Below are 19,331 nucleotides of genomic sequence, written 5' to 3' on the forward strand. Positions count from 1 at the left end.
CCTCTTCCTCGTGCTCCTCCTGCAGCGTGTTATCAAGGCCCAGCTCAATCAAATACAACACCATGCAAAGCACATGTTCTGACATGTTCGGATGGTCTGCTGAGATCTGAAAACCACAAATTAAAAAAAGCAATTAAAGTATTTTCTTTTAATTACCAAAAACCCAGCAGCTGCAATTTCTGCTTGACCTTATTGTTTCATTAACTTAAAAAAAACATTTGTTAAATTTACCATTACTAATAAGCTATTTTATCTTGTAATATGTATGTACATTATTTCCATAACTAGCAATTTTGAAAATGTTTCCCCATCTGACATAACATACCAAAAAGGAAGTTTGTTTTACTACAAAATAAAGATTTTTGATTTTTTTATTTCAATGTCTAATGAAACTCACCTTTTTAATTTCATATTAAAGCCATTAAATAATACAGAGATTAATGGACAATGACCAATTAATTGCATTCTACTTTTTGAAGAAAGGGCTTGCTTTCACATCCAAAGCCAGGTTCCTGGACACGTTACCTTGTACAGCAGAGTGAAGAGCACGATGTGTAACGTTTTGCAGTGCAACAGCCGAATAAGGCCTTTGTAACAAGGATGTAGAGGTGTTCTCTCTTTGTAAGGAGGCCATGGATTTCCTGAAAAGATTCCAGACTGTTTCAAGCTGACAGGGGAAAAAGGGGGAAAACGTCAATATATGTTTTAAGCTTACATGGTAGCTTTGTGTGGTTTTTAAAGAGTAAAGTTGCTGCTGTGCTTTCGGTTATAATTCTAGCATCTCTACTGTATCTGTATCTATTCCACAGTAACATGTCTTCCAACGCAATAAGCTGCAAGATTCCTACCACTTTTGAAACATCAAAATAGACGCTATGCTTTCTAAAATGTGTCTTTCATTAATAATAATCACAAAAAAAAACAATGCATGAAAAATACTTGGGTAAGTGTATGAGTTTGCAAAATACTGGTACATTTCTTTGACAGTACTTTGACAGTTGAATAAACCAACAGATTTTTTGGCTAATTATCCAGAAGCACATTTTTTTGTCCAATGTTAAAAACCATCCAAGGCTCAAGGGACTAGTCCACTCTATTTGCTATCAAATTGTTCCTGAATAATGGAATTACATAATATTTAGTCAGGCTGACAGGTAATTCATCAAATCCAACAGTATGTTAATGCAGTTTAAGTGAGCAGTCACAACCTAGGCTTAAAAAAAAGTAAGCTTCAATTCTTGACAAGAAATGTTTCAAACTGCCAATTTCACTGTTTAGGATTTTCCTTGCTAAATTCTGACAACAGTTTAAGATACTGGAGGGGAAAAACTGGTCTTTAGGGAATTCTAAAAGCAAGACACTTCATATTACTTCAGAACTATAAAATGAAGTCAAATATTCTACAAAATGAAGGAACTTCTCACACATAGGGTTTCAATGCCTTTATCCAAGTCACAGATTATAATGTTATTCAGGAAATTCAGATCATATTATGTTTTCACCTCAATTTAGATATTTGGCATGATGTCTTTAAAATGTATTCAGTAATGGAGAGGTTTCCAAGAGTCTGTTAGGGTTAGGGTTGAAATATGAATTGTGGTTTATACTACATTAATTGAAGCGAACCATATCACAATCGTCTCACCTCTATGTGCAAACACTTCCAAGGGCAAATTAAGATTCTACTCTGAGCAAAACTCACATTATTTTGGGCATGTTACCATATGGGGCAAAACCCCACATTTTTCACCTACTGCTTTGCAAAAATTGAAACGTACAAAACACTTTGCCATAAACCGACCTTTCTTTTAAAAAATCTGCATGAAGTTTAGAACACAAATATATGAGAACAGTTACAAATAAGTGATGCTCATTTGCTTACTAGTACTTAATTGATGAAAGGATCTCATTCAGTTATTTTGTTAAAGCAGCCAGACTATCAACTTCTACAATATGGTTGGGGAGCTTGTTCCAGACTCCCACAACACTTTGTGGGGAAAAAAAATGCTTTGTGTTCTCAGGTACAATAGATTCAATTTAATTAGAAAATGGTTTTAATTTTAGAATCTGCAATGCCAAATCTATCGCTTGTAAATTAAAGACTGACCTTTAATAAAAATAAATGAATAAGGTGATAGATATTCAAGTGATAACATTCTGTAAGTATTTTATATACATAAAAACATTTTAGTAATTACAAGCATATTGTTGATATGCAAAGCAGTAGCATATTTTAGTCTTTTTTTTTTGCATCATCACAGAATGCTCTTGCAGCTGACCACTTACAATGCTGAATATCTGTCCATTGCAGACTGCACATCTCTGCGGTAAACTGTTCTGAGAATAACCATGATGGGGTCAAATTCTTTTTCCCAGACTTCAGCTAGAAAATAAATCCAAATCATTAAGCAAAGATGGCAAAGAACAGTCACATTTTATTGTGTTTTGTACCTTTTTCTTCAGCAGAATTGAAATACTGAAATATGGCAGTAGTGTGCCCTCTAGTGGCACAAGTAAGAATGAGAAAATCAAGGACAGCTAATGCAATCTACAAATCAAAATATGCAATATAATTTTGCACAATTTAAGGAATGAAAAACTAAGGCAAATCTTTCACCATACAAGAAAACTATTTTTATAAACACTTTTTTAGTTAAGTTATTTTTATAGTTTGTTTCTAGAAAATATGATGACATAAGAATTAGGAAATATCGGGTTACAGACAATTTATTAGTACAAAATACCGCAACAAAACATTCACCATTTAAAATTATTGTATTGTTTAAGCATATTTTGATTTCTGCTAGTGGATGATGTGGTCTGACCTAAAGTAGTGGAGCCACTGTATTTAAATTGACAACTGTCAATCAATTAGATCATTATTGTTTATTTAGATAAACCATGAAAAGGTGCACCAGATTTTTTAATTTAACCGCAGCCCATTTACCGTTTGTGATTTAACTTTTTACAAAAAAAGTTATAGTTTTATGATGGTATTTTGTGTACTGCAAAGCAAACTGTGAAAGGAAGTCAGCCTAGAAATACCTAATTTACATTACAGAGAGGAATAATTCCTGCTGACATCCCCAGAGAACTTTCTTAGTTATACAGTATGAACATTACACTATAATAATACTTATACCATTAACAGGTCATGCACAAGGCTTTCTCAAATTTACATGCACCATCTCCTTTTCTTTTCCATATATAAAAAGCTGTCCATTCACCGCTACCATTTTATTGCTAAAAGGCTATGGCAAGCCAAAGCCTAACATGGGAACATTTACTAATATAAATACACAGCAAATACAGATACAATGCAAGGAGGGACCACACCCCAGTAGGTATCCACACATGCATTGCCACACAGGACAATCCAGAACACCAATTAACCAGCACAGCACATCGCTGAAGCATGTGAGGTATCGGAGAGATCCCATTTGGACAAGAACACAGAAGGTTTTGTAGCCCAGAATCTAACCCAGGAGCCAAGAGGCATCAATTCTAACTTTAAGTCCAAAATCAGTGGATATAGGAGTTTGGAAAATGGCTGGATGGATGGAAAACACTAAGCACAGCTGCACTGATGAGTTAATTGGGTATTTCCAGTTGGAGATAAAGAAAAGGACTATGAATGGCAGCACCAGAAGACTGGTTTAATGTGAAAGAGTCCATTGCCTACTCTAAAGGGGCTGTAAGGTGGAGCACGAAGACAAAGAACAAACGATTCATTGTAGGCAGAGCAAAATTTAGGCAAACCTTTAACCCCATCTACAGGCTACTAGAGGAAATGAAACAATGAAACAGTGACAAACTGTTAGTTTTCACACAGGCACATGCTGAAAAATAATGTAAATGCCGATAATCACTTTCCATATGCATTCCTAAGTATAAATACACTCCAAGTAAATGATTTCTTGTCAAATGCAAAATTTAAATTATTTTAATTGGTTAAAAGAATTAAGATTTTATCTTAAATAACCAGTTTTATTACCGTACATGTCTTTTTGCAAGGCAAACAGCTTGCAACAGATTCCAAATTAAGATATTTGATACAATCAGCTTAGCTATTTGACTGAATTCATTAGCAATTTCATCAACCAATTAAAGATCTATTTTGCTCAAATCCTGCAATGCAATGGATTGTAAGCACTTTTTTGGACTTTCCCTACCCAAGACATCTCCTAATCAACATTACAAACTTGTGTTTTATATTGCAGATGTCTTCTCAATTTCTTTAACTGGTCCCAAACTGAATCGGAGACCTACCTTTATCCTTCTCCCCAAGTACGGTCAGGATAGGATTAAGGACTTGCTTTGAGTTAGAGTAATAGTTTTATGGCTTTGGGTGGGTTTAAAGGTAAAGACAGGTTTACACATAGAATTAGGATTAGAGAAAAGGTTCAATTTAAGGCTAGGGTTAGCGAAGTATTAACCTGAGGGCCAGAGTTTGTTTTAATCATATTTTTAAAACAAGATGAAGACTCTGGAATGACACTTGGGTATGACCAAGTATATACACTACAACAAAGAGGTCTCAGACTCCAGCATGATTACCACTTAGCATTAAGAAATTTAATTAACCCTTAAATTTACTGCTAAAGGTTGTTAACAGTTGTTAATCTTTTCATGTTTTTACAGAAATATAATTTCTGTATTGATACCAATTCTTCCCATTTGGTTATTGAATATGTAAATTTTAAACTAATACCAAATGCAGTCCCTTGCTACTTTCGAAATGTAATTACATTTCGAAAGTAGCACACTGGAAATTTAAAGATCCTGGTTTTATTATAATTTAAAGAAGCTGATTTTAAGATAACGGAAGTCCTGCTGGTAAAGAGAAGTGCAGTCTGTGTGCATGTACAGTAGGTGTCCGTGCTTACCTTTAGGTGTGTACATTCCCTGCTGCATTGAACCTCCAGGCTCAAAAACGGGAGCTTTAAAATCAGCAACGGAAGAAAGCATTGCTTCAAAGCTGTAACTGCCTGGAACAATCCCACTTTTGGGATTTGGATTTTCTGGGATGTCGATATAGTGTTAAGAATAACAGTGCATCATCAATAAACTAGGCCGGGAGGCTTGCCTTGAATATTGAATAACAAATAATGTAACCCCATCAACGGAAACTCTCAAGTACAGTAAATGTAAGATGAAAAGCTAGGGACTGCAGTGATTTTAGTGTTCTTGTACGAAAAATATATTTGAAGAGACAGATCTATGCAGAACAAAAAAACAACTTAGAAGCAAATACTTTAAAAGGTAGATTCTGAAAGTAAAAATACAAGTATAATTATCTTTTGAGATCGATTGTTTTGAACAGAAAAGAAAAATCCCATAAAAGAACGGATTAATAGGGTATCTACGGAGCCCAAAATTGGACATGGTGTAATTTTTTTAAACAATCTGGTGAGCACCAGATACTATCGTGTGCACACCATATATTGTTGCCAGTTTACAGAACATACTGCCTAACTGACTATCTTCTGTCTTCACATGCAAACCATTTTCTTGACATTTTGCGTGCATCCATCGGTAGCCATGAAGCCGACCTGAACTTTGCATTTGGCGCTGAACAAACACGATCATTTCGTCTAAGTTGCTGTAGCCCTTACGATGAAACAGACCCTTAGACTTCAAAATACATTTTAAAAGCCTTTCAGTGATAATGTATCCATGACGACTGGCAAGAACATACGTTATCTTTGTGTTTGAGACCCAGCTGAAAGTATACTTGTATAAACTCGCCAATTTCCATTTTTCTAGAATGTAACTCTTTAAGATAGAGCTATTAGGCAGTATTTCTGTAAACCGGGAACGATATATGGTACGCACGCGATAGTATCTGGTGTTCACCTGAAAATTTCTGGTAAGCACGCAAAAGTATCAGGTTCACCAGATCAATCACCAGATTGTTTCCAAACAGAAATTACACCATGTCCCCTTAAGGGCTCCATAAATATCTATATGAAAAACAAGATAAATCAAATCACTATTCGCAGTCAAGTCAAGCTATTTGCAGAGTTTGGAAAAAACATATCCACTGAGACGTTGTCAAAGATACATCTATGTAAGCTTGAGGGAGAGAAGTGATCAACAAGTGTCAGTCTGGCTTTACATGCTGATAACCACTCACTGGTTCCAACAGTGCACATTCTGGAAGAAAAGTTCTGATTCCTCCTCTGCTAGTGTGAAAGCTGGACAAGCAAACCTCACTGATTAACAAAACAGGGGGGTGTATTGTAAAGGAACATGAAAACAAATATAGAATTGAAAGGATATGAGGTCCAGTAAGGAACTGTGGGTCCGATCATTCATGCACAGCTGGGATACCATTTCTGCTCTGAGAATCTCATCATCGGCCATGCCTGTGACAGAATTAAAAAAAAACATACTCAGCATTAACTCACATGCTTTTCAAAGTAAAAGTCCAATTATCAGTTACCTATTGCCATTCCGGTTGACATAGTGGTTAGAAAATGGGATATATGGATATACTTTCAAAGGTAAGAAACACTTTTCAGCAATTTCTCTCTGGAAGGCCAGTGTGGGGTACATTTCTTTGCAAGTCAGAACCAATGGTTCCTAATCAAAACACTAAACCACTCCATAAAAGTTCTTGAGTTTGTATGCTTTCAAACGCACATTGATCCGTACTCCTCACTGGCTGCCCTTGTAGGTATTTCATTCAAGGATGGAAATGAGATCATCAAGGGCCTAAACCTCAAGCTTTCCCAAAAAATATTTGGCATTAGAAAGCACTGTGGAAAATAAGGAAAAGGTCTACCTAAAAAGCAAATCGTTGTTTAAAAAACAAACTTTATCCTGTTTTTGTTTCATTTCCAGTCCTCAGTAAAGGTTTCCCCAACAGCTTCATACCCGTTGAGACCATTTTGTATGGAAGTGCATATTGCAAAAACACTTGGTGTCCCTGCAGCAGGAGTTTTTCGCAAGACTTCTACTGGATGAAGGCCGATCGTGCTAGAGTTTACTGTAGGGCCTCTGCATTGCTTTTGGAGAAACTGGCTTTTCTTCCTCGACCCGGTCTATTGTCAACAACATCAATTTCACAAACTCCCTTCAGAGTCTTACATACAGCACTGGGTGAACTTTGATGAACCTGACAGCCGGACTGGGACAAAAGGGACCAAGCAGTTGTGTTGCAGCACACTAAGTGCAAGTCAGAAAAACAGCACGGAGACCATTTTGAAGTGCCTCATAACTTTGTTTTTACAGCGCTGTAGTTGGGATCCACAGAGCAGGTTCACTATAGCCAAATGTCATCATTAATGAAGAGAATTGTGGCAAGATAATAAATCAATGTTTGCTTTTTTCCCCATTATTGTCAATAATCTATTTTTTTTCATAAAGGTGTTTTAAAACAGCAGGTTATCTTAATTTGCACCAATTAATATTTACATTAATTTACACCACAACATAACCACAGTTTTCAGAGTGAGATGCTGGTTTTGAAATCTGTACACCTCTTATAAGGGTCTGAAGAATACCACAAAAATGCATCTGCAACACTGAATTATATAAAGAGGGACTTATAGAAACATTAATGTAATGACTGCAGGACAGAAAAAGGAAATGAAGTGTGTGGAAACTGAAGTGTCTTGTACTCACCTAAATGAATGCGAAGGCTCAACAATATAACAAGAAATGTTAAGGCTCCCTCCAGCATCGGTCTCTCTTGTTCAGAATCCAGCACTGAATTTTGGTGCTGTGAGGCCATTGTCAGCATGTCCACAACTTTAAATCTGCAAAAGACATCTCTGCTATAAGCAAAACACTTTTACTAAATATTGCAATACATTATACTACCACCCTCCTGCCCATCAAATCATCTTAAATGGAGACAATCTTAGGTTACAAAAATAATTATTCACGAAATCCGACAAAGCTTTTGTGAAACTTTTTATTTAAATTTTTTAGATAAAACTATGCAATAAGAATGCAGCCGTGACTAGATTTTTAAGACACAAAGTTCCCAACTAATGATTTTTTAGAAGAAAAACCTATGATATTTTGTCACGCCAGTATTCATTTTGAAATTTGAAATCCACTATTTGAACGTCATACGAAACACAAAATTCTCCCATATCATAGTGCTTAACAGATTCATGAGGAAAACGAAATAAAGACTGTAGTTTTGTTAAACACTGTTCCACTAAAAGATGCCAACAGTCCAATGCTACAAACAGAAATGAAGATATATATATGTACCTTTCAAAAACAGATGAAATGAAGTAATCAGGGTCTAACCTTGATGCACAGACCTGTGTGAGAAAGACAGAAATGAAGTCAAGCCTCAGTGTCTGTCTGTCTCTTTAATTGAGCTTTACCTACAGTAAATTAATAACCTTACATTACCTGAAGGAGATAGATGTCAGGATCTATCATGGAGTTACAGAAATGCGACTGTACATATGTCATGGCCTGACCTTTAATTTGCAAGCCATTCCTGACCCACATGTTACTGTGGATTTCTGACAGACTAGCCTGGAAGATACAAAGAGATAACCATCATTCTAACACTACAGAAAGCACTTGCAGGTTTAAGAAATACAAACAGCTGATCATTTCAAAGTGAGAATGCTAATGATAATCGATAAAATATGGAAGTAAATTCTCCAGGTCCTTTTCCAGAAAGGATGGGAAGCACACTTGAGGAAGAGGGTCAAGCCAGTTGACCAACTGGGAAAACACTGATTATTTTACCACTTGTCTGAGACTGTACACTTTTTATATACGATCTAGTACCTGAATCTGAAGCGGATGAACCATTATTTTCATAAGCATTTCTTGATCTGGTAAAAGCGAGTCCAAGTCCAACCCTTGGCATTTCACAGCCTGGAAAAAAATGTAGGTGCATTTAGATTTGAAAAGAAAGCTTGTGCATTTATTTCAAAGATGAAAGGGTTATATTCGTCTGTTTATTATTTTGATTCATTAAGTTCATTAACAGATCTCCTACCCAGACATCATACACGTAATTCACAGAGTGTTATATACACAACCTGGCCTCCCTATACTCACATTGTCAACAATTCAGAAAAATCCCATCCCGAAAGTAAACTCATGTTTTATTTGAGCATTACTATTTTAAAACCCGTGACTTAAACTTAATGGTTTTGTATTTCAGTAATTTCCTCTACGGTTCAGGAATTTACATTGATCTTTATCATCATCATTAGTATTCAAAAAGTACATCTGACATTAGCTTTACAGATTTTTAATACTAACGTACAGTATGTGGAAAACTCACCTTGCTCAGAAACATGGCGTAATAGCGATGTAAGGGCAGGTGAAATGTTACTTGATTGGGAGCAGGCTGAAAAGACAATTTATACGCTTAGAAAAGAAAGCATAACCATTCTTTACCTTCTACTCTGGTTTACAAATGAAAACTCAGGTGTCAATAAATATTAAAATTGAATATGGCAAATCCACAGCACTGAAAAAATTACCTCGTCAACAAAGCTGATCGCGTCAAACCACATCTGCAGAGTCTCCAAACAGTACCGAACAACTGTTTTTGTATATTCCTGCGTTTCCTAAAGGATAAAATAAAAAACATAGGATTTGAAATATTGGATGAACCATTATATTCATGACAGATGTCTATATAATAAAACAAGTAATCTCAAGTCAGACTTACAGCTACATAACAAACTGATATTATATTACGTCACATATTCCATAACATGAAACACCCAAACCATTAAAAGCATTTGCAAAATAAACTGAGAAAATTACAGTGTTTCCTGAGCCTGCAGATGTTACCACAGGCGCAAAAGCATGACTTCATTACGTAAGTGCTTCTCCAATCTTGGAGAGCCATCACAAATACTGATTGACTGATTGTGAAGCTTCATGACTTCATGTGCAAAAAAGTCGACAATGTCAATAAGTATTAAAAAGTGTCCTTGAGATTCTTCTGGCAAAATAGAGTATTAACTCAAAGATAAAAATCAGAATGCATAGTCACTTGTAAACTGTTTAAAAGGCACAATATTTGAGCATGAAGAAAATGATCTTTTTTACTCAGAACGGAGTATTATGTTGTACTGATGTGCTTTGGAGTGTTAATATAGAGGTGTGCATCTACTCAACAACAGTGTCCTTACCTTAACTTTACAGTGTGTCAAAAGGCCCCACATTGGCTGGGCACAAGCTTCTAATTCTGCTGCAAATGCTGCATAGTATGTTTGAGATTCAAACTCCACATGTTCATTCAATTCTCGCTTGTTCAAATTCATACCTACAATGAGCAAAGAAGAGTGAACAGCAGCACAAGTGTCACACATAGCGACAGAATTTAGACCAAAAAGCACTATGCTCAAAAGACGCGTACACAAAATGCAAGCCTTTTTCATTATTTACTAGTACTTATTTATTTTGACAACCTGAGGCTGCTAATATTTCCTTTAAATTATGAAAAAACGGGTATTTAAAGCTGACATCTAAATTGGTATCTAAATCTCAACCTTGTCAATTTAGTTGACACAAACATTTTGCTTACGATTTCATGGCGTGAAAGCACCAAGGACATAATCCTAAATTTGGCTAGCAACAAATAGAAATGAGCTTAAAAAACAATCTGGACATTTTTGCTTTTGAAAAGAAGCAAGCTTGTAAAAACACATTAATTCAAATCCATGTATTGTTTTGCATGGCGTCATTTCCTTATGAGATATTAATGCATTTTAAGAATGTTTTGGTATGCAACAATGTTCATGAGCCAGTTTTATAGATCAGCCATGTTAATGGAAGTTGGGCATGCAGTAAAATGATGAAGATACTCGGTAAAGGCTGGACACAAAGTTTTAATTGTTTTTCCTGAATTTTTTCTTGGTTCACAGCCTGGCCTAACATGGGATTTTAGCATACAAAACGTTAAAATGTTAGTCCACACTAACTGGCAGTCTAGTATGGGTAAATGCAATGGCTGAAAGGCAAAAAAATAGGTCATAAACAAGGAGCCCTTGACAAAACATTCTCATGGCAAATTTTCCCTTGGGCCCAGTACCAACATCTCACAGTTATGACTTATAAAAAATGATCTAAATTTAACTTCTCACAAAACACAAGCTTTACAATGCAAGAATAACACACAGTGCACAGAAATGTGCTTCCACGCATACAAAAAAAGCTAAATTAACCTAAATAAAATGGCACAACAGTTATTGTACATTACATGGTCAAAATGTCAATCAGTGCATTCACTTATAATAAGTTAAAGAAGAACTAACCTTGAAAAAAGGAAACAAAGCTCATCCACAGCATTAGTAGAGAGTGGTCTTCCAAGAATCTCTTTGCTACACTTTGGTGTGAGAGAATATTAATAAAATCGCTAACTAAAGGCCAGTAGGTGTTGTTCTTTAGCAGAGCTTCTCCACAGTTTACCACCACGTGACGGCTATTTTCTTCATCTGGAAACACACAAAACACTCATGTTGAGAAGACCTTTAAAAAAAAAAAAACTTACAAACAACTCATCTCCAAATCAATGCATTCTAAGACAATGCACAGTGTTATGAAAAGGCCTGGGTCATTGACAGGTATTGCAATTACCTTTAATCGCAACTGACTGCAAGGTACCTATACTGTATAACTATCTGCATTGGATGAAGATAGCACTGTCAGGCTGAAAAAGGAAAGTCTTTCCATTTTCAATTCGGACCACCTCTAAGTGGAACTGCTAGCTTCACATTCACCGTCTCACCTTTGAAGCAACAGGTAGTACCCAGGTCCAAACATTCAGACTGACCAGACCATAACTTTTGATTTCACTGTTCCAAAGGCCATTTTTATTTCTTCTTGCACACTTGATTTAACTTATTCTGAGATGTTAACAATGATCACTTACTGTAGTAACAATTCTTCAACTGAAAAGAGATACTGAAATTCAGTCTGGTTACCAAATGCTTCCTTGGCCTTCACCTATCCTATAACGTTTTTGTAACTTTTGACTGGTCTTTTCTGGGGTAGTTTTGTTCCCCCAGTGGTGTTTTTGTACTGGAATTGCATTCTTTGAAACTATGTATAGTGCGTTTTTCTTTACTTAAAAAAAAAGTCTTCTTTGCAATTTCCATCACAGTGAAGCATTCTTTTCTAAATGTGAAATTTTCACATATTGTTATGTTTAGCACCATTTGAAATCAACTTGGTATTTCTGAAGTTTAATAAATGCTCCATTTTAGTAGCTTTTATTATATTATTAAATTGTTGAAACTGCATCTCAAACACGCAGAAAAACATTTTTAAAATAAGGTAAATTTCTCACTTGGGTTTTACAAATGAAATTACCTGAAAAAAAAATTTCACATAAATCCTTACAGGCAACTAATCCTGAGGACACTACAAAAGTCAATATTACTAACTATTAACTCCAAATGGAAAAAAAAACTGTCATATATAATTACGGGCACAATCTTTAAAAATATTCATCATAAAAAACTTTCACAATGCTGTAGGTGTTATTTCCTATTCATAAAATTATCTGAATAATCTTTTTCTCTGCCTGCAATTTGCAAGATACTAAAACAAAATATTATATAACATTCAAAGGCTCCTTTCATGAAGGCAGAGTACCAAACTGAGAGCTCTTAAACTCTTTAAATCCAGTTAGATATGTTTTCTGTTATAAATTTAAATATTAATACACTATGCATCTTTGGTATACCCAAACAATTAAAACAAAACATAAAACAAAAGAATCATCTTGCAAAATGACACTGACAATTTCACTTATGTCATAAATTTAAAAATGATAAACGCAAAAAGAATGTCTGGAAAGGACAATAATATCGGACAAAAACAGCCTATGGGCAACTTACCTTGAAGTTCGCTTTTTATAAGGCAACTTTCCATCATGTATAGGAGGACTGTGACCATTATGTCCAGAAGTTGGCATTCCTCTGTTACATGACGAGCTAATTCTTCATTGCTGAACAACTGCACACTAATATGTACAATTCTGTTGGACATGGTATCCGATTCATGGCTTTTCATTAAAGTTTTCATAATGAATGCATAATGCTGAACAAAGGTTTTAGTAAAAGAAATCTATATAAAGAAAAAAACACAGAAAAGGCTCAATAAAACATCAGCACTTTCAATTAAAACATCTATGATTTTAAAAAAATTAGCCCAAGCTGCAGTAATAACCGATCCCTATTTAAAAATAAGTTCAAACGTAAATCACTACCAGAACTTCATTGGCAACGATCCACTGGGCTTCCAACACTAAAATTTGAACATCTCTGGTTAAGATGATCCAGCAAAAACATGATCATTGAAATTAAAATTCTTATGTTACTCCGTATTTGTCTGATTAAATATCAATCCAGTACAGCTTGGCATCTGTACTAAAATCAAAACTTAAAATTTAGATCACTTTCACTGTCCGCAAATGTACGAAACGCATTCAAATCAAATGTTTGCAGATGGCTCTTAAACTATGCAAAGCACATTAATTCTATGCAAAAGAGTTAAACTTGCTTTTAAATGCCCACAGAAGAACAATTCACACACGCTTAACCATACCTTATAGTCTTGATCAGGCAACATGTTCAACAGGAACGTTACCATCTTTTGTGGGAACTCATATTTTATTGTCCAAAACAACAGCTCCTCTAAAAAGCATTTGTGTTTGAGAACATCCATAATGGACGGATCTAAAATACAACAAAACAAAATGAATATTCGAGTGTAATTATGGAGCAGAGTGTAAACAAGATGTGCAACCTCAACAAAAAGATGAGCCTCAGACTGTTAAATATACCTTTGGTACTGCTACTCAGCTTCACTCTCTTTCTTTTGCCAACACCTTGGCCCCCATCCTGATCCTCCTGTAAAAAAGGAAGCAGAGAGGTTTGTCGAAACCAATGGAAAACACAACTTTAGAAGAGACTTGGGAAAAACGAACTTCTAAAAGCAGTTCCAAATGGACAGAACTCATGTCTGGCATAACATTTGTGCTGACGAGCTCCAGACTGTACCTCTTTAACAGGTTCTTCAGGGCTGGCAGCTGCTGTGGCACCTAGAAAAAGAAAAGGAAGGATTAAAGATATCTCAATACAACAAGAAGCACAGGTCTTGAGATATTAAAACCATACAAAAATAGTTCTCTGCTTTTTAAAATTGACAATTGTGTTCTCAAACAGTAAATTATACTGTAAATCGAAATTCTACGTTTTATTCTCTGATACTACTCTGTCATAATATCGTACTATCAGGACAAGACTGAATATCTGTATTGATTTACAGTCTTTAGAAAGTGGGTTTTAAAATGATATACTGCAAAATGCCAAAACATAATAACGCTTAGTTAAAAAAAAACACATTCTGTGTTTTTACAGCACAGGTAATACTAACCGAGGTTCTCCATAATAAGCAAATGTCCAAAACTCACGTGATCATATTAACCGGCTTGGATTTGCACCCATAACAAATATCTGGGTTACTTCACAGACCTGAATGTAACAACATGACGACTGAAGTGTCTGACCCACCTAAAATACTGAGGGCTACGGCTCCGGCTGTGGGATCGAATCCCCCAGATCCTGTCTTTTCTTCCGAGGATACCAATCCGGAACTTTTCAGAGCCGATAGATACTTGTCATAGTTTTTCTTCGCATATACATTTTCTTCTTGTCCTTGGAGAAACAGAGGGGAAAATATATATTAAAATGACACTAAAGTGCCTTTGTAATTAAGAAACTGAACTGGCCACCTGCAACACTTTCTGAAAGCATATAAAAAAGCCAAAATATTATCCAAGAAGTTCCAAACATCCCTTAGAAACAGTGAAAACCACTGTTTTGTGGCATCTAGTTGCATATTTGGCAAATTGATAACACAGAGTTAAAGACATGCACACACTCAAGAGAAGATTTACTTCATGAAAGGACAGACTCACACACGGAGTCAGGAAAGTACCTGCAGCAAAGTCCAGATCAATGCACTGCATCCAACACATTGACAGACGGTAAAAATCATAGCTACACTCTTCCTTAATCCACGACTTTGACTCTTAAATGTGAAGTTTCCACATGTTATTTTCTAAAAATGGTGATCAAAACATTTACAACGTTTTTATGAGTTGCTTAGTACATGAGCTTCCCCCCCCCCCCCATCAACTTCCCAGATTTGTACTGTAGTTGTTTACTGGTAACAGGAAATTCTTTAATTGTAGTCTACATTTAAGTGAGAAAAGTGGAACTGTACCCATGCTTAAGTCTTTGAAGGTCTGCTGGTTTGTTAAGATTTTTGTAAGAACAGTTCGCATGGCACCACCCATTTTAGTTAAGTCTTCCAAAAAGGAGATCTGAGGCTCCAGCTGCTGCAGCACCTTGTGCAGATCCCTCTCCGAGGATGGATCTAGAATCACAGAACAATTCACATTCTAGCGTCCACATAAAGAGAAGAAACTTGTACCAGGGATGGTACTAAACATGATACTACAGTTTATCTTCTCTATTACCCATTCCAGTGGGTAGCGGCCTACACAAAGGCAGTACAGTGCCATAAACTGCAGTTTCTACAAGACACTCACAGTCACAAAGTGCTTGTTCTCTTCAACCTCTTCCCAACATTTTTTTTACATTTCTTCCAGGCAAAAAAGGGAAGAAGACAAATGAGTCTTTTGCGTCATTTGTACCCATGTGTACAATCAGCTCACAAGCCAATTCAATGTAAACCAATTTCAATTCACAATCAATTACAGGAATACGAATTGACGTACACTGCAGGAGAATGTATTTGTCCATGTCACACCTACTATGCCTGTCATACTACTAAGTCCAGTGGGTGAGCGTCAATTTGTGTTCACACACAGCCATCACTGAACTACTTCTGCTCATTCAAATCATTACGTGACATCAGCACAGTCCCATAGTCCCACTACTCTACTGCAGTGCAGCTGTCATTTTCAGATAAGAGCAAAGTAATTATTTTTATTCTAGAAATTACAGGTAAGAATTACTTAGAGTCAGGGTTTAGTATAGTATTCTGCTCCCTGTGACCTTAATCATATTTTAGGATATCAGTGAATGAAGATTAAACTGACTTACAGGAATGCTTGGAAGGCTAACACATACTTTAAGCATTGGTGAGCTGGTGGTCCTGAATATATTTCCTGCTATATATATTTTTTTTTTATTAGAAAAGTACAGGTACACCCATCATTTCATGCAACCACTTCATGAAGGTTGAATTTTGATGGGCTGAAATGAACATTTTTTTTATTTGTGTAACTGTGCGAGATAAAATACTTTTTGTGCACTGGCACTCTAGATTTTGTTTTCTGAAGAACACATTCTGTGCAAAAAGAAAAAAAACTTTTACATTTTCTGAAAAGCAGAAGAAAATCGGATTATTTCTTTTGCTCAGTATTAAAATTAAATTAAAAAAATTAAAAAGTCAACAATTTCTATAGCTTCAAGGACAGGTGTTAAAGGGCTTCTCACCTGGGTCGCTGTAGCCATCCCTTAAGTACTGGATGATACAGATGATGAAGCGAGGGAGAACCATCTCCGACATTAAAAGCAAATCTCTGGGGACTGAAGGAACATTCGTCCCCGTTTTTGATCGGTGTCGGCTGCAAAATCTAAACAAAGTAGACAACATTAATTTAATCATTTCAAGTCAACAGATTGCACCTTTTAATACCACAATATACCATTTATCGCCCATGAAAACAAATATATATTACACAAAAGGCTTCCTTTGCACTCATTTACAATTTTCTTTTCAATCAAGATAATTCCAGGACACATCTGAATGGAATAAAACATTCAAATTGCATTCCTCCTCTTTACAATTGAATAACCCCATTTATGTTGCTAAATTCATAATGTACACCGAGCAGAATGAGCAGGTGGAAAATGAAATTTGCATAGCACTTTGCTTCCCAGTGTTACTAGTTTTCTTGACAAGAGACAGCAGCAATTCATATACACTATTATTAAAGCATGCAGTTTAATACTGGTACAGACATACATGTAAAGCAAATGACAGGGGTGTCTGCTCTCTAATTTACACAATTTCTACTGTAATGTGAATCTTCATTTTCTAGAAATTGAAACAATGTTGATTTGCCTTCTTTTTTTTCCTAAAACTGAGGACTAATACTGAAATTTATACCTAGACTGAAGAGTCAATACCGAGTATCAAATATTCAATCGCATTACACTTTTCATTACAATTCTTGTTTTGTAACACACATGCTCCAACAACTCACTGGTTTTAGATTCCTGTTAATTAAATATTACTGGTAGGGGAGTAAGCTACAGGTTCCACCAGATGGACACTGTGACAAACAACAAAATCTCTATTTCACAGCTCAGATATTTTGTCCAAAGAGAGTAAAACTCTGATGGGCAAGCTCTAAAAGGCAGAGTATGTTGTGTCAGAGATTTCCAGCCTTTTTCAACCATTTTTAGATCCTAAAAAATGAGATTCGCCCACCTCACAGTACATGGAATACTGAAATACTATATTACCATCTGAAGTTAGCTATTCAATGAAATCAAAATGGAAGACTGACACAAGGCAGTCAGAATTGGGGTGACAAATGATATTTTGAAAAGACTGCATTTAGATCCTCTACCACATCCTGCTCCAGTTCCACTCCTGCTCCGCTCACTCTCAACACAACAGTCCTGCAGGTGCCAGGCAAATTACAGGAGTTGCTGTTTCGGTGAAAGCCCAGGGCACCCCATTCTAACTAGGAACCATGACAATGAATGTCCAGATGTTTAAATAACCACATTGAAATTGATTCTGATACATCTGCTGAAATGACCACATAATATACACCTTGCTCAATTCACTGCAACACTGAAAGCTGTCAACAAAGTTTAACTGCCAAACAAAATTGAACTTACCAACCATCAACACAATAATACCAGAATGTTTGCAGAAACTATCATATGTTCTGCACTGCCAAGAATAAATTGGTAAATCATGAATTTGCTTCACTTTAAAATGTGAAATTCCCTAAAGCTATTGTCCCACCCTGGTTTTGGAGAAATGCTGGCTGCTGGTTTTCATTCCAGCTGAGCTCAAAATCCACCCATCTATCTTCTAAACGTTTTATCCAATTTTGGATCGCTGGGGAGTCGATCTCAGCACAAGGCAGGGTAGGCCCTGAACAGGGCACCAGTCCATCGCGGGTAATGCACATACACCCGCACTCACAACAAGGCCAATTTCAGAATTGCCCGTCAAGTGAATTAACCTACCAGTACGTCTTTTGGACTTTGAGAGGAAACTGAAGCGCCCAGGGAAAACCCATTCAAAGACAGTGAGAACATACAAACTCTACACAGATGGCACCCCAGGAACTAAACCAGAGGCTGGGCACATTTCAAGCAACACAACTCATGACTACGTTTAAGGTTGATAATTACACATCCCCTTTGCTCTATAAGAGCTAACAACAGATATTCTCCCAAACAGAAAACTGTAATAATTAGCCTGTAATTAAGAACTTGTCCAGAGCAAAAAGTAAAAGTCACAGAATTCCGCTAGATATATTAACTACTGCTCTAAAGTGTTAGGTGGATATGCCTTTATCTAACATGTTTCCTAATCAGATATGAAAAAGTAGAAAAGAACAAACAGGTTATTTAGTAGTGTTTGTTTAGTAGTAGTCATTAAACCACTTCTTGAAAGAAGAACTGCTACTGGTGTCAACATCATGGCAGAACAGCTTTTTGTAAACTCCAAAGCCTTTGTGAATAGAAGTACTCACCTATTCTCCAATTTAAATGAATTTCCCCTTAGTTTCCATTTGTGCCCATATACCTTGGGAATTTTACAAAAATACTGAACAGATTTAAGCTGCACTCTGTAAACAGGTCTCCCTGCGATATCTCCAAAGAAGTGCTGAGGAGCAGGCTCAGGACTTGTTCAGTCTTGGTTCCTTTTAGAATAACTGAAGTCAGTTTTGCATGTATTTAAATATTCTCCCAAAACAAATCTCTTTGCGTAAAATTTTAATTAAAAGCAAGGCAACACAACTACCATGAAAAACAGTTGCATTTTTATTCTGCAATGGTAACTATAATGTTAAAAATCAGCACTGATGTGGTCAATAACCAGTGTAACATCACAGTAAAGAATCTCGTTAGATAGATGTAGTCTTATTCCATCACTCCTGCACCTTTTGTAGCAATCTACTGTTTGCAAGGAAAATGTATTTCAGCAGATGCCATCAATTAAACAGCTTCTTATCTAATCATCCATAACTATGCTGTGAATATCTGTTCAAAAGAAAAAAACTAGGTGTTGGCATTGCTCATGAACATATTCCTGCC

General features: G+C 36.0%; 1 protein-coding gene across 3 annotated transcripts in view; it reads right to left on the reverse strand.

The window, feature by feature from the left end:
- Positions 1–19,331, reverse strand: part of ubr3 (ubiquitin protein ligase E3 component n-recognin 3) — an 80,470-nt gene that overhangs the window by 59,798 nt on the left and 1,341 nt on the right. For all 3 annotated transcript variants that reach the window (XM_088930142.1, XM_088930141.1, XM_088930140.1), the window contains exons 2-21: positions 16,479–16,618; positions 15,238–15,390; positions 14,523–14,666; positions 14,010–14,050; positions 13,793–13,859; positions 13,555–13,685; positions 12,846–13,074; positions 11,259–11,438; positions 10,134–10,267; positions 9,474–9,560; positions 9,272–9,337; positions 8,767–8,856; positions 8,377–8,505; positions 8,230–8,282; positions 7,630–7,763; positions 6,283–6,368; positions 4,887–5,028; positions 2,287–2,383; positions 526–667; positions 2–106 (exon numbers count right to left, since the gene is read on the reverse strand). In XM_088930142.1, coding sequence (XP_088786268.1) covers positions 2–106; positions 526–667; positions 2,287–2,383; positions 4,887–5,028; positions 6,283–6,368; positions 7,630–7,763; positions 8,230–8,282; positions 8,377–8,505; positions 8,767–8,856; positions 9,272–9,337; positions 9,474–9,560; positions 10,134–10,267; positions 11,259–11,438; positions 12,846–13,074; positions 13,555–13,685; positions 13,793–13,859; positions 14,010–14,050; positions 14,523–14,666; positions 15,238–15,390; positions 16,479–16,618 — 2,350 coding nt within the window. The remainder of the gene's footprint in view (position 1; positions 107–525; positions 668–2,286; positions 2,384–4,886; positions 5,029–6,282; positions 6,369–7,629; positions 7,764–8,229; positions 8,283–8,376; positions 8,506–8,766; positions 8,857–9,271; positions 9,338–9,473; positions 9,561–10,133; positions 10,268–11,258; positions 11,439–12,845; positions 13,075–13,554; positions 13,686–13,792; positions 13,860–14,009; positions 14,051–14,522; positions 14,667–15,237; positions 15,391–16,478; positions 16,619–19,331) is intronic.

This window comes from Atractosteus spatula, chromosome 13, assembly GCF_055471065.1.
Source record: "Atractosteus spatula isolate fAtrSpa1 chromosome 13, fAtrSpa1.hap1, whole genome shotgun sequence".
Lineage (NCBI taxonomy): Eukaryota > Metazoa > Chordata > Actinopteri > Semionotiformes > Lepisosteidae > Atractosteus > Atractosteus spatula.